This window comes from Doryrhamphus excisus, chromosome 11 (assembly GCF_030265055.1).
Source record: "Doryrhamphus excisus isolate RoL2022-K1 chromosome 11, RoL_Dexc_1.0, whole genome shotgun sequence".
NCBI lineage: Eukaryota > Metazoa > Chordata > Actinopteri > Syngnathiformes > Syngnathidae > Doryrhamphus > Doryrhamphus excisus.
Genome location: NC_080476.1, coordinates 792116 through 808410, shown reverse-complemented (window position 1 = coordinate 808410; position 16295 = coordinate 792116). Strand labels below are relative to the sequence as shown.

General features: G+C 40.5%; 1 protein-coding gene across 2 annotated transcripts in view; it reads left to right on the top strand.

Moving 5' to 3' along the window:
- LOC131138875 (potassium/sodium hyperpolarization-activated cyclic nucleotide-gated channel 3-like) overlaps positions 1 to 16295 on the top strand; it is a 35758-nt gene that overhangs the window by 13633 nt on the left and 5830 nt on the right. Inside the window, exons 2-7 of one of the 2 annotated variants that reach the window (XM_058088195.1) lie at positions 3392 to 3815; positions 5627 to 5788; positions 5868 to 6086; positions 9323 to 9469; positions 11603 to 11843; positions 14626 to 14790. In XM_058088195.1, the coding sequence (XP_057944178.1) occupies positions 3392 to 3815; positions 5627 to 5788; positions 5868 to 6086; positions 9323 to 9469; positions 11603 to 11843; positions 14626 to 14790 (1358 nt within the window). Of the gene's footprint in view, positions 1 to 3312; positions 3816 to 5626; positions 5789 to 5867; positions 6087 to 9322; positions 9470 to 11602; positions 11844 to 14625; positions 14791 to 16295 lie in introns of both variants that reach the window. The other variant, XM_058088196.1, reaches the window with a different exon arrangement.

The window sequence follows — 16295 nt, the reverse complement described above, 5'->3', positions numbered from 1 at the left end:
CGGTCCAGATGGCTTCCGACGTTACTGGCATGACAAGGAGATCCCACCTGACAGGTGGAGGAGGTCCATCATGATCTGGGGTGCTTTTTCATTGGGGCTTCAGGTTGTGCAGGGTCGTCAAATGGCAGATGGTTACAAACTATGGTCACGGTGTCAGATAAATAGAAGACAGGAAGTAAATACACATATTGTATTTAAATACACACTGTGCATTTACTGATGTATATAGAATGACAAAAAACGAAATACATGTACGTGGAATGAAAAAAAAAACTTAATACACAACATTAAACACATCATAATTATTAGTAATTACATAAGTATTTAAAGAGCAGTGCCACAAATGGGTATTTATTATGAGTGTTTCTGGCGGGGGGGAATGCTTGAGCCGATCCCAGCTGACGTTGGGCTACTGCTACCTTAGTTCTGGCAACTTAGTAAAGGTTGTATAGCACAGCTGTTAGAGCAGGGGTCTCAAATTTACCTGGGGGCCACCGGAGCAAGGTTCTGGGTGAAGCCGGGCCGCATCAGGTTTTCAAAAAAAAAACCAAAACACATTTATTAAAAACTGTAAAAAAAAAAAAAAAATCAATAAAAAAACTATCTTCAATGCTTTTGCTTCTGCTATACCCTACACTTTTTCACTACTTTGGTTCCGCTTTTCCACACCAAAATATCTGATAAAACATTCCACTGTTCTCAAATATCTTTTTATTTTTCTATACACAAAATAAGATTAAAAAAAAAAATTAAGAATAAAGACAATAAATCAATCAATCAGTAATAAATAAGTAAAATAATAATAAAACAGCAAATAAGAAAAACATAAGAAACCACATACAGTTGGTAGAGAAATGATTTTTTTCAGATTGAAATGTACAGTATTAACAGTTATTTAACCTTTAACATGAACATGAATGAAACGTAATAATTGTACCCAATTAGCAAGTTAGCATGGTACTCAGTTCCATCTGGGAGCAGCGTGGTAACTTTAACAACATGTTTGATGAGATGCTTTATCTTGACGTGGATTTTCCCTTTTATTCCAAATCATTTCCTGCATTTATTTGTACCCAGCGTCATAAGCCTTTAGCTTCATTGCTAATCCAAAGCAAAACAGGGCGGGGTAACAGTATGGGCGGGGCAAAATCATGTTCATTGTGTCCGGTGTGCACACAGCTTTAAGCTGTCATTTCAACATTAAACTTTGGTATCAAGGTGGGGGCCTCAAACTAGCGTCAAATGCGGCCCGCGGGCCACGGGTTTGAGACCACTGTCTTAGACTACTTGGATCCAAACCCAAAAATGGTTGGTTCAATTTTAGCTCATAGTAGGAATTTACTCTTACTTTCATTCTACGTTTTAGAATATTTCCACAGCATTTCAGTCCAACTTCAGCTTCCGAACAGTTGTTCAGTGTAAATTTCTATTTCCGCACCTTTTCATCCGGGTTTTCAGAATTCACACGCATTGTCTGTTGACATTTTCAACTAAACTATGTTGGTACGTTACAATTTCCCAACAATGTGTAACCTTCTGCACACCACACTTCTCAACGCTCTCCCACTTCCTCCTTCCTGTCATGTGTGATTTGTCCATCCACGTGATCCCAAATGCACTTCTGCCACCTTGTGGATGTTTTTATGGCTTGTTCTGCAGTGAAGAAAAGGTCTAAATACGTATTTCGTATGGAATGAGTTCATTGTGTCAGTATATGGTGAAAAGGTAGCTGGATAGATACTTTATTGATCTCTAAGAGGAACTCGCATTTTCAGCATCTCTGTAAAAATGTCATAATGAAGTTCATCACTTGGAGGTAGAGATGGCCCTGTATTATTATTATTATTATTATTTTTTTATTTTTTTTATTTTTTTTATTTTTTTTTTTTATTTTTTATTTTTTATTTTTTTATTTTTTTATTTTTTTATTTTTTTATTTTTTATTTTTTATTTTTTATTTTTTATTTTTTATTTTTTATTTTTTATTTTTTATTTTTTATTTTTTATTTTTTATTTTTTATTTTTTATTTTTTATTTTTTATTTTTTTTATTGATATTGCCACTTATACAGAAGTACAAGCGAAATTGTGCAATCATCCGTAATACATATACAACATAATATGCAGTGAGAGAAGGGGTGGACGGGACAGGATGATTGGGCAATGAAGGAGGGGGAGAAAAATTCCAAACCAAACTCCTAATGGAGGAGCACAGTGTGGGCCTGTTAAAAAGCCTCGGCATACATTTGCACAAGTAAACACATTTTTACACAACATGAACACAAGACCAGGAAAGGATCCCAACCGCAGATGTGAGTGTGTCTCTGGATGCCCCCACGGGCGTTCCCCGCGTTAGGTGCCCAATCCTGGAGCTCAGTTGGCAGGGTGTCATTGCCACGGAGACGTCTGTGGATGAGCCCAGACAGGAGAAACAAACACGTGTCCGTGAAGAAATAACGGCGGGTCAGAACGTATCTTGGGAGAAGTTGTTGTCACAACACGACGTTGGTTGGCCGTTTGTTGGGTAAGCTGAAATCCAGATGAAGTACATGGTTTGGTTTAGCGCACGCAACCAGGCTACTCGTTTTGTCCATTCCGGCCTCCCGATCGATCGATCTTCCTCTGCAAAGCCCAAAGCTTCTCCAAGATGGTATCCTTGTTGTGATTCATAGTCACAGTCCGAGTGCTAACGGCTTTAGCCACCATATCGATCATGACGGACAGCTGCTGGGGTGCTTCTGTCTCACGAATTCTGCGATACACCAAGGCAGTACATAATCCAAAGAGGCACCAGACCTGTTATCGTGGTTACAAGTAGGTCTTCGATGTCCTCCATGGAGAAAGGACAATCGTCAGGCACATGACCTTCCACTTCCTACAACTGTCCATCATGTACCCATCGCTGAGATGTAAGAACAAAGAAAATGCATTTGGAACAAATCAAATTTGCACTGCAATATTAAACAAGAAATAATAATAATAATACATAATAAGGTCATAAATTCAGTCTCGTGTATGTTTTTGTCCTCCTCTTCCCCTCTGTGTGGCGTGGGGGAGGATGAGCTGCTTGTCCTTGGGTGGAGCACGGCAGTGATAGTAATCTGCCGCTGAAACTGCTTTTCTGTCGGCCGATGATGCTGGGTGTCCATGATGGAAAGGAGCCTCCTCAGCCAATGACAGAGCCTGCCTTCCCCACCAGCTTTTCCAGGCGTCTTCTCGAGTAAAAAAGATGCTCATTTCATGTCTAGTTCACTCAGCCTCCCCTTCCAAACTCTTCCACTCGTTTGATGTGGACGTTCTCCTCTGATTTCAGATCAACATTTGCAAAAACGCATGATGGATGCCATGGATGGTGTGCTGTACTGGAACTCTGCTATATGTGTGTCTGTTAGGTTCTACTGGGATCTGACCATGCTGCTTCTGATGGTGGGAAACCTCATCATCATCCCTGTGGGGATCACCTTCTTCAAAGACGAGCACACGCCCCCCTGGATTGTCTTTAACGTGGTCTCGGACACTTTCTTCCTTATGGACCTGGTCCTCAACTTTCGCACGGGCATCGTCAAGGAGGACAACACCGAGATCATCCTGGACCCTCAGCAAATCAAGATCAAGTACCTGAAGAGCTGGTTTGTGGTGGATTTCATCTCCTCCATACCCGTGGACTACATATTTCTCATCGTGGAGACTCGCATCGACTCGGATTTTTACAAAACGGCTCGAGCCCTGAGAATTGTGCGCTTCACCAAAATCCTCAGTCTGCTGCGCCTGCTGCGCCTCTCCAGACTCATCCGCTACATCCACCAGTGGGAGGAGGTACAACTGACAGAAATCAAATGTATTTATTGGAGACGTACAATATGGTTTTTTTCACCAGACAAATCTCCATGTTTGTAAATTTCAATTTAAGTGTACCTGAAGGTAAGGACAAATTAGGATTTGACCATCTGTACCAATTATTTGCTTTGTCCTAATCAAATATTGCAATATTACTATATCACTACTACTACATACTACTATTAGGAGAACTATATATACATATATAACTATATTCGGATACATGTCGAGAGCAGCCGGTGTGCCGCTACGGACGTCAGGAGAACCGTAGTATTGAGCAGGAGGAGACGCCTGGCGTGGCCCGACAAGGTGTGCTGTAATCGGACACATGCTCCAAGCAGCCGGCGCCACAGAGCCAAACCTTTTACACTTTTCACTGTGCCTGATAAATGATTCCTTGTGTGCGATGATTTGGTACAACTCGTACGCAAAATGTCTTCCTCCGCACACCTACATCATTTAATTAGGTTCACCTGCATAACGTGATCAGACATCTTCTGCTCACCCTTGGACTATGTGGTTTGTTGTTACAACTCCGCACAGTAGATGGCGTCTTGGCTCTGCGTAGTTGGAGGTACTTCAGTTTCTTCAGTTTGCTACAAGACTAATTCTAGCTAATTCAGAGCATTTGATGACGATTCAGACCAGAGTCATTACTCGCGGCACAAATCAAAAAATAAACAGCACCATACCAATGAACTAGCATGCTAGGTGGGTCCATCCGTCCATCTGTTTTTTTGTGGACAGCGCTTTGATGTGTAGAAGAAGTCCCAGTTAGTGGTGGGCAAAACCGGATCATTCCGGTTCATTCAGTAAAAAGTTGAGTTCATTTGGGTCATTTGAGTCAATTGGTCGTTGGTCCGTTCACTCGTGTTCACGTTCAATGCGACTCAACAGTGTGTCGGTCATGAGCGAACTGGTCAAAAAAAACATTTTTTTTTTGTGAATGAAATGAACGAGGTCAATCTCTCGGTTTCGGTTCTCAACCACCCACCCACCCACCCACAGAGCGAGGCAGGGCGATACGATAAGATTCTGACTCTCCAGCCAATCAAAAAAAAAGCATTTGCGACTGAACGGGTATTTTGTTCCGTTCACAAAAAAGAACTAGCTCTTTTGACCCGTTCGTTCAGTCAGAGTTGGAAGAGAGCTAGCTTAAAACACAGAATCTCACGGAAAGTGATACAATATGATGTCATTAACGCTAATTTCCGAACTAAACATGTTGAAACGATGGCCTAATGTAAAACTAACCCGGAAAAAATGGTCGAAAAACTCCTCTAGCTAGCTTACTTTAGCAGAGCACGCTAGTGCTACAGTGTGTGCGACTCCAGCTGGATGAGTTTTGATGTTGTTTTAGCGTTTTCAAGTAAGTGAGCGTTTTGCTGGTTTATCTCGTCTAATTGTGTAAACAAAATAATATTGTCCTAAAAAAATATGCAGCACAGATGGACCAAAAATCATAACAGTTGTGTTCCGTTGTACTTTTAGAATTATCAACACGTATGAGTGTTAATATTGATGTCTGCATGATCTGATTAATATTGCTTACAGGTTATTACGCAACAACTTGATAGCCTTTTGTTTGCTGTAGAAGATTAAGAGCACTATGGTCTGGTAAAGGACCCCAGCAACCATCAGATCAGGACAAACACCATTTTGCAAATCCTCTGATTGCATGAGTGAGAATTCAAATTTCATAGATTTATTCGCTAAGAGATATTCATGTCCTTTCTTCACTTCCATTAATGCTGATAATCTGTGTGTGTGTGTGTGTGTGTGTGTGTCAGGTTTTCCATATGACCTACGACCTGGCCAGCGCCATGGTGCGTATCATGAACCTGATTGGTATGATGCTGCTGCTGTGTCACTGGGACGGCTGTCTGCAGTTTCTGGTCCCGATGCTGCAAGACTTCCCTCCCGATTGCTGGGTCACACGAAATAAGATGGTGGTATGTGGTTTTCATGACCAAAACTACCAATTTGATATTTTCACACTGATGTGCTGGCTTTGCCCCCCCACCCCCGCAGAACGACACGTGGGGTCAGCAATACTCCTACGCTCTCTTCAAAGCCATGAGCCACATGCTGTGCATCGGCTACGGGCTCTACCCACCCATCGGCATGGCCGACGTGTGGCTCACCATCCTCAGCATGATCGTGGGGGCCACCTGCTTCGCCATGTTTGTGGGCCACGCCACCGCTCTCATTCAGTCTCTGGACTCCTCCAGGAGGCAATACCAAGAAAAGGTAATTAACCACCTTTTAGGTCATTCATTCGTTCATTTTCTACCGCTTATCCTCACAAGGGGCGCGTGCATGCTGGAGCCTATCCCGAGATAGGGGTGTACACCCTGGACTGGTGTCCAGCCAATCACAGGGCACATATAGACAAACAACCATTCACACTCACATTCATACCTATGGACAATTTGGAATTAGCTAATTAACCTAGCATGTTTTTGGAATGTGGGAGGAAACCGGAGTACCCGGAGAAAACCCACGCATGCACGGGGAGAACATGCAAACTCCACACAGAGATGGCCGAGGGTGGAATTGAACCCTGGTCTCCTTGCTGTGAAGCCTGTGTGCTAACCACCCGTCCGCTGTGCAGCCCTGGTTCAGTATATTTTTCATGGCCAAAATGTTGTGTTGCTGCTGGATGTTCACAGTATCCGAGTGATACTGTTGTGGGGGTGCTGGAGCCTATCCCAGCTGTCTTCGGGCGAGAGGCGGGGTACACCCTGGACTGGTGGCCAGCCAATCACAGGGCACATATAGACAAACAACCATTCACACTCACATTCATACCTATGGACAATTTGGAATTAGCTAATTAACCTAGCATGTTTTTGGAATGTGGATGGAAACCGGAGTACCCGGAGAAAACCCACGCATGCACGGGGAGAACATGCAAACTCCACACAGAGATGGCCGAGGGTGGAATTGAACCCTGGTCTCCTTGCTGTGAAGCCTGTGTGCTAACCACCCGTCCGCTGTGCAGCCCTGGTTCAGTATATTTTTCATGGCCAAAATGTTGTGTTGCTGCTGGATGTTCACAGTATCCGAGTGATACTGTTGTGGGGGTGCTGGAGCCTATCCCAGCTGTCTTCGGGCGAGAGGCGGGGTACACCCTGGACTGGTGGCCAGCCAATCACAGGGCACATATAGACAAACAACCATTCACACTCACATTCATACCTATGGACAATTTGGAATTAGCTAATTAACCTAGCATGTTTTTGGAATGTGGATGGAAACCGGAGTACCCGGAGAAAACCCACGCATGCACGGGGAGAACATGCAAACTCCACACAGAGATGGCCGAGGGTGGAATTGAACCCGGTTCCCCTAGCGCTAACCACTCAACCACCGTGCAGCCCCTTTTAGGTCAAAGACATGAACTATTTACAGTAAATGTAGAGGCGACCATGAGTGCACAGCTGATATTAAAGGTACAACGCCACGCAATGAGTCATCAACTTTGCTTGAGTATTGTAGCATCTGTGACTTTGTGTGTCTGGCCCTTTAAGGGGCGGGGTTCAGGAAGTGGTGGTTCAATGTCACGAGTGAGAGAGAGCTAGACTAGGTGTGGTAAATACAACATTTAGGATATTGGATGTGTGTTTAGTAAATGTGTGAGTAGGCCTGTCATGATAATCCATAAATTGATTCATCGATCAACGATGAAAAAAGATAATTATGCCGGCTTGATGAATTGTGTCTCTTTGTACCACACAGGCTGGATGACATGAGTATTCACTCTGTAAGTGTCTGTGTGCATTGGTTCTATAGAAGAATGACTTTCTGTGCTGGCAGGCTACGACTGACTGAAAACAGAGTGCTAGCAGTAAGTTAGCCTCATGAGCTAGCATACGCTAACATGAAGTCATAGAAGCGATGGGGGGTCACGACCAACTTGTATGCACACTTCATAAATGTTTACATAAATGTATAAAGTAAATATCAACAAAATAGCGCAAAATGATGTGCACTCAACATGCAGCCTTTCAGTACGGTTGACAGGAAATGTTCCAAATGTTTGACAGACAGTAGGATTTGCCTGTTAGTAGAGACAGCAATTCTTGTGTGGGTGCTCTGTGGTATTTATTGATATTATTTATATGTCTTTTCTTTCTTCTTCATTTTATTTATTTATTTTTTGTTTGTTTAATTCAGGGGTCTCAAACTCAATTTACTTGGGGGCCACTGGAGCTAGGGTCTGGGCGAGACTGGGCCGCATCAGGTTTTCCAAAAAAAAACCAAACATTTATTAAAAACAGAAAAATGAATAAACTTTGCTTTGGTTTCGATTTTCTACAAGAAAAGCTCTGATAAAACATTCCACTGTTCTCAAATATCTTAATTTTTATTTTTCTGCACAAAATAAGATGAAAAATAAATAAACAAATCAAGAATAAAGAAAATCAATCAGTAATAAATAAATATAATAATAATAAAAGGGCAAATAATAAAAACTGACAAAACACGACTATAGTCACATTTATACTCTTTTTATTTACAACATATTGCGCAACTGCAGGGTCTTGAGACACATGCTAACTCGCAAACTAGAGAGCTAGCCACCTAAACGGTAGCCTTCAAGTTATTTCCTTTCAACTTAAATAGCCAAAAACGTACCACTTCCACACGGATAGGGAGGATAACTATTAACAGTTATTTAACCTTTAACATGAACATGAATCAAACGTAATCATTTTTTCTGGGTACATGATACCATACAGCATCCATATCAAACTTGCGCGGGCCGCACTAACATTAAACTTCTATATCAAGGCGGGGGTCTCAAACTAGTGTCCTGCGGGCCACATTTGGCCCGCGGGCCGTATGTTTGAGACCCCCGGTTTAATTGATTATGTTGTTAGTTGAATTAATGAAAAAGCTCTTGACATTCCAATTACGAACATTCCATTACATGGACATTTTTATCATCTCCATTACTCATTGGCGGGGAGCAATAAGAGCCTGTGGTTTTCCGGCCGTCAAGTCTGGTGCTTGTGTGTCTCACCCAACATTAGCGTAATATCACAGACAGCTTGTGACCAGTGTGGAATATCATCACAATTCCTCGGAATGCGAATGAGTGTCGGCAAACAATATACCGTAAATAGAGACTTCCAGCGGGACAAAAACAAACGTCGCTTGTGTCCACTGTCTATTAACGATGCTTTGCTGCTGGAGTACATGCTGAAGGACACAGCAGTTAATAGCATTAGCCGCAGCCCGCAGAGCACAACTGTATTTGTCAGATGGCCCAAACCTACACCGTGGACAGCTTTCACAGATGGCCCGACAGTTGAGTGCTAACATAATGAGGCACATTATAGTGAGCCCCTGAGCCCACACATCAAACAGATTAATATATTACGTTTGACATGACATGACATGGCGTTTTGCCTTTCATTGCCCGTGCATCATGTTACATTGTAAGCGCTTTTCTTTTCTTATTTCCATTGTGGTCACAGTACAAACAGGTGGAGCAGTACATGTCCTTCCACAAGCTCCCGGCGGACATGCGGCAGAGGATCCACGACTACTACGAACACCGCTACCAGGGCAAGATGTTTGATGAGGAGAGCATTTTGGAGGAGCTGAATGAGCCACTGAGGGAGGTCAGAAGTAATCTGCTTTGCAGTGGCTCATAAATATGTTAATGGAATGGCAAATGCAATCACATTAAATGTAACCACCGCTGTCACTATGTGGACACTTTGTGATACGGTCTCGTCTTTTCTCATCATTTTCTCCAAAAAGGGTGCAAAAAATAACATTGATGAATGATTTACTTTGAATGTGATTGCTGTGTTAATAGGAATGATGATAGTAGTTGTAATATGGCCTCCACATAATCTACCTCCTTACGGAGCCCCCCCGGGGGGGGGGACATGGTGCAAGATCACGCAGCACTTTTGTGAGATAACACAAAACTTTAGTTTTGCAAGCTCTCGCAATACAATGTGAAGCTACAGGACACGCTTACCGTCATAGCTTGTGTCCACATGGCAAAAAATCATGTGGAAATGCATCATTTTATTCCATCTTCAGAATTTGTGCACCCCTTGCTGCACGAATGTAGAGGTATGAAGTAGTGCTGTGAAAAATGAATTTAATTCATTAAAATGTGAAAAAACATCATGAAAATGGCACATGCCTCACAGCAAGCAACATCTCACTGTTAAAGTGTGATTCAAATGTTCTGCTGCTATTAAAGAAACGAGTGTTGAGTACATCAATAGATTTTTTAGAAATGTTTTAGCTTGATTTTCATTTTCAGTTCATTTGGAACTGTTAATACGTACAAATATATGTCATCCATCTATATTTCCCTCAATAAAATGCCGTAAAAATGGGCATTTTTCAGACATCAGTACAAATGTTGATTAATCACGGTTAATTCAGTTGAAACTGGTGATTAATCATTGCTAAAAAAAATAAAAACATTTTTCAGACATCAGTACAAATGTTGATTAATCATGATTAATTGAGTTGAAACTGGTGATTAATCATTGGGGGAATTAAAAATTAATTTTTGACATCAGTACAAATGTTGATTAATCATGATTAATTGAGTTGAAACTGGTGATTAATCATTGGTAAAAATTAAAAAATCATTTTCCAGACATCAGTACAAATGTTGATTAATCACGATTAATTCGGTTGAAACTGGTGATTAATCATTGGTAAAAAAAATTTAAAAATCATTTTTCAGACATCAGTAAAAATGTTGATTAATCATGATTAATCCAGTTGAAACTGGGGATTAATCATTGGTAAAAAATCATTTTTCAGACATCAGTACAAATGTGATTAATCGTGATTAATTCAGTTGAAACTGGTGATTAATCATTGGTTTAAAAAAATCATTTTTCAGACATCAGTAAAAATGTCGATTAATCATGATTAATCCAGTTGAAACTGGTGATTAATCATTGGTAAAAAATCAAAAATCATTTTCCAGACATCAGTACAAATGTCGATTAATCATGATTAATTCAGTTGAAACTGGTGATTAATCATTGGTAAAAAAATTTAAAAACATTTTTCAGACATCAGTACAAATGTTGATTAATCACAATTAATGTAGTCGAAACTGGTGATTAATCATTGGTAAAAAAAATAAAAATCATTTTTCACACATCAGTACAAATGTTGATTAATCACAATTAATTTAGTCGAAACTGGTGATTAATCATTGGTAAAAAAAATAAAAATCATTTTTCAGACATCAGTACAAATGTTGATTAATCATGATTAATTCAGTTGAAACTGGTGATTAATCATTGGTAAAAAATAAAATAAAATAAAAAAATCATTGTAATCCTTAGACAGCATTTTTTCGACAGCATTTTTGGTGATTTGGTTCATCTTGAAAATAAAATGCTAACATCCAGTCCGAACCCGTGTTAATGGAAACATCTCTATGAGTCTTACTGGAAAGGAAACACATTGATTAGTCCCTTCTGTCATTGTGGGACGGCCTGTCCTAAGCGTGAACATTCATATCGGAAACTCAACCAAAGTACTGCTCTTAATCCAAAGTTTCAACCGCAAACTCCGAATACGGAAGCAACCACAATGCTCTTAATGTAAATACTTTTGCCAGCTCACAGCTCACGCAAAAATGCATCCTTCAATGTTTTCCATGCCCCCCCGGGGGCTCCTTAATCTGTGTATCTTTATTGTCATGTAATCTGATGACTTGTTGACTGTACAAAGGCCTCATTAACAGAGCTTTTCTTTTTCAGGAGATCATCAACTTTAACTGCCGCAAGCTAGTCGCCTCCATGCCTCTGTTTGCCAATGCCGATCCCAACTTCGTCACCTCCATGCTGACCAAACTGCGCTTTGAGGTCTTCCAGCCAGGAGACTACATCATCAGGGAAGGAACCATCGGCAAGAAAATGTACTTCATCCAACACGGCGTTGTCAGTGTTCTCACCAAAAGCAGCAAAGACACCAAGCTGTCGGATGGCTCTTATTTTGGAGGTGAGGTGCCGGGAATAGTCGCTTTATTGGTCCAAAACACATTTAAAAAAACATTTTATTTGCCTTGACAGAAACATCAACTTTTTACGCCAGGACCGGTTCTCGGCATGCAAACATATTTAGGGGGTTTCTACAGTCATACAGTTTTCACTTGGAAATTTTTTATTTGGGGGGTACAAGCCATATTAGCCTTATTTAGGGGGGCGTTGTCTTCCCTTGCCCCAATGTAGTGCCGGCCCGGATGAACGTGCATCGTGTTCTGTGTCATGATTGGCTAAGGGAGAACCTGCCCATTGCCGTCTGCGTCCTGATAGGCTGTAGACCATTGTCAATCAATCTTATTCATTGTGTGGCAATGTCGCTGGCAAACAGCTTGCAGAGATTCTGAAATCTGCATGTTTGCACGTTTTCTCCCCGACAAAACCCACAATGTTGGTGAAACGTTCTGCACCCAAAAGACCAAAGGAAAAAGTTGGACTTCTGGACAAGCTGAATGAATGAATCTAAATTGGATCAGCAGAATGAGTTACTAAACGTTTAAACGAACGTTAAAAGAAAAGATAGCAACAACGTGTTATAACAAGGATATAAAAACGCTTCAGCTGAGTCACTTAATAATTTCTTGTGTCTAACCTCGTGGGTTGATCATTAAAATTCGAACTCGATTCAACGTATTTAGCATATCAACATAGTCCACGAGACCACATTGTGTCTTCCGTATGAGTTAGCTGTAGTTATTGGGTGCAGGAGAACATTTGGGTCTGAGAACACAAGCCTGCCAACAGCAGTTCCGTTTGTGCTGATGTGAAGAAATGCTAATAGTTTGCCTTGTTTAGATTTATTTTGCTCAGGCACTCAGCAGATTAACTTCCCACACACCATTGCAGCATGTCCACATCATCTCCTTAAAAGGGGTCGGAACGAAGAGGGCCTGATATTATTTCAGCTTTGATTCTATCTCCGAGTTTTTCTCCTCGATATTTGGAGCGGAAATGTAGTATTTTGTTGGAGTGAAATTGAATTCATCGCTCAGGTAATTTGTGGAGATGGATGATTGTTTTGACGTGACAGCATGCGAGGAGGAGAAAACTAGTTTGGACGATAAATTTGTCAGCAGTCCCACGTGGTCATGTGACCGTCATTAGATTAAATCAATAAACAGGACAGCAAAGCGAGAGCGTGAGAGACCTCGTGTTTGCGTCTATATCCTCAATATGTCTGCCCTCCAAAATATGTCTACTTTTTATTTTTTTTTAAATGCCGCATTATTTAATTTTTCTGATCTGGCACGGCAGATTAGGTCAGGACAAACTGTAAGCTGCAGAAATTGCATTAAGTGCTCCATCTGTGGCGTTCAGAGGCATCGCTCTTTTCATGTTTCATCATCTAACACAACTGGAAGCATTTTGGTTTTGGAATGTGGGAGGAAACCAGAGAAGAAGAAGAACATGCAAACTCCACACAGAGATGCCTGATTTTTTTTATGCCTTAGTTCCTGTTTTATGCCCTTATTGTGGTAGCGCTTCCTGTTTTTCCCCAGTAGTTCAGGTGCATGCATCTTAGTCGGTCATTGCATTGTTTCTTGGAGCTTGCCACGATACTGCAACTGTGTTTCCTGGTTTCTGGTGACTGCATATTAGCCATAATTATTCCAAAGGAAACCTGCATCGGGTCTCCTGCTCTGTGCATCCTGGGATCGCATCTCAATGTTGAAGCCAAGACTTATATTCCTCTCGATACTGTACTTTTTCACTTTTATCGGATGCCAGTTGATTGGAGCACCCAATAGACCCAAAAGACATCATCATTTATTATATTTTTATTATATTTTTAACAGTGCACAGGCCACATTAATCGTGATTAATTCCGTTGAAACTGGGGATTAATCATTGGTAAAAAACATTAAAAAATCATTTTTCAGACATCAGTAAAAATGTTGATTAATCATTATTAATCCAGTTGAAACTGGTGATTAATCATTGGTAAAAAAATAAAAAATCATTTTCCAGACATCAGTACAAATGTCGATTAATCATGATTAATTCAGTTGAAACTGGTGATTAATCATTGGTAAAAAATTAAAAACATTTTTCAGACATCAGTACAAATGTTGATTAATCACAATTAATTTAGTCGAAACTGGTGATTAATCATTGGTAAAAAAATAAAAATCATTTTTCAGACATCAGTACAAATGTTGATTAATCATGATTAATTCAGTTGAAACTGGTGATTAATCATTGGTAAAAAAATAAAATAAAAAAGTCATTGTAACTGGAAAGGAAACACATTGATTAAGTGCAGGCCACACAGCTGGGAAACCAGGTTCAATTCCCCCTTCAGGCGTCTTTGAGCGGAGTTTCCATGTTCTCCAAATGTATGCTAGGTTAATTTTTTTTTAAATCCCTTCATTTAGTCCAAAATGTTCTTAAACGCAACCAGAGGAGAGAAGAGGAAGAGATCCTATCTCACCCATATTAGCCGTACTACACTGGCTAAACGCAGTACAGGCACCAGTATATCTTAAAGAACTCCTACAACAATAGAAACCACTGGACGCCTCCCCTGGTGCGCCGTCACACCCATCTTAGTGCAACCCAGTCGACCAAATGACCAAAATACACTACGCCACCTTGCGTTGCACCACAACATTAGAACCCACGGTCTTAAAATGTGTATACAAATACATCCTGACTGATTTTTATACCATGAATCTAAGATGTTCTAAGTCGGGAACATGTAAAAAGTCGTATTCATAATTCTTCTTCCTCTCTTGCTTCAGAGATTTGCCTCCTGACGCGAGGCAGAAGGACCGCTAGCGTTCGAGCTGACAACTACTGTCGTCTCTACTCTCTTTCTGTGGACAACTTTAATGAGGTGCTGGAGGAGTATCCCATGATGAGGAGGGCCTTCGAGACCGTGGCCCTGGACCGGCTCGATCGCATTGGTGAGACCCTTGGGCTAACATGAGGTGGCCCGTCGAATCCTTTTATTAGATGTAATGGTCTTGCAGACCACATGCTGCTCTTTGGCTTTTGTTGACTACGGGTGGAAAAAAGTGTCAGGAATGAAAGGAAAGGTATACAAAAGTGTGGTGAGACCAGCCATGTTGTTTGGTCTAGAGACAGGAAGCAGAACTGGAGGTAGCAGAGATGAGGATGCTGAGGTTCACATTGGGAGTGACCAGGATGGATAGGATCAAGAAGGAGTACATCAGAGGGACATTACATGTTAGAATGTTCAGAAAAAAAGTTTGTTTCTACGATTCTTTAGTCATCAGCAGCAGAACTTGGGTACGTTTCAGCAAAAGATCTCAAAAGATCTCAACAAAAAAAGGCTTTTTGTGTGCATTATTTTCACTTTGATACAAATTTAGCCAAAAAAAATTAGCCAAAAACAACACAAAAATGTTTGTTTTACATGACAATAACCATTTATTTACAAATATAACACCATGAACATTTGGAACGGAATTGTTTGTGCTTGCATTAAAACAGTGATTTTCAACCACTAGTGTACCTTGAGAAACCGTCAGGTGTGCCGTGAGGAATTATCCAATATCACTTTTTTTATAATTAACATTTATTAATCATCATTTGCAAATATTATAATATAATATCCATTATGTCAATAGTATACATGGACCCAAATATTCCAATTCACTTTGGTTTATTTGCTCAAACGGAAAGAATTGAACAGGGATGGAATATTCCTTTAACCAATCCGATTGAGGTATCAAACGGAAAGTTGTCAGGGTGTGTTCTTTTTCGTGGTGTTTTTCTTCTTCTGTTGTTTATTGGCGGTTGGCAAGCAGCTTTCGTATGCATTAGCGCCATCTGTGAAACAGAATCTAAACCCTTCTATACGCCATTCACAAGTCCAGTTTTATTAAAAAATAAAATATATATCTATATAAAACATGTCCTGAGTTTAATTATAAAATATTAGCAAGATTGAATTTGATCTTTTCCTGTTTAAATTGATCCCGGGTGCGTTCTTTCAGAGCATGCTCAGATATGACGTAACACGCAGATCCAGATGTTCTTCACTTTTAAAAATGGAGGCCAGCAATCGGGAACTGGACTAAGCAAAGTTTGTTTTTGATCTAATCTAAATTTCAAGACTGGACAGACGAAAAACTGGCAATACGGAGTTATTCCAGGGGGGACCGAGCCTTTTCTGTGGTCGGCCCCAAACTATGGAACTCTCTGCCCTCCCAAGTAAAAAAGGCCCCCAATATCGAAAGCTTTAAGTCTCGTCTTAAAACCCACTTTTATTCTCTGGCTTTTAACTCAGAGTGAGTCGTATGGTCCTGTGTCTTTTAGTTCTTTGTTTTTATTGTAATTGGTTCTATTTTTTATACTTTTATTGCTTTGTTTCTTGTTTTTAATATTTTAATATCTATTTTATTATTTTATTTCTTAAATGCTCTTTTAGTTTTGGATTATTACT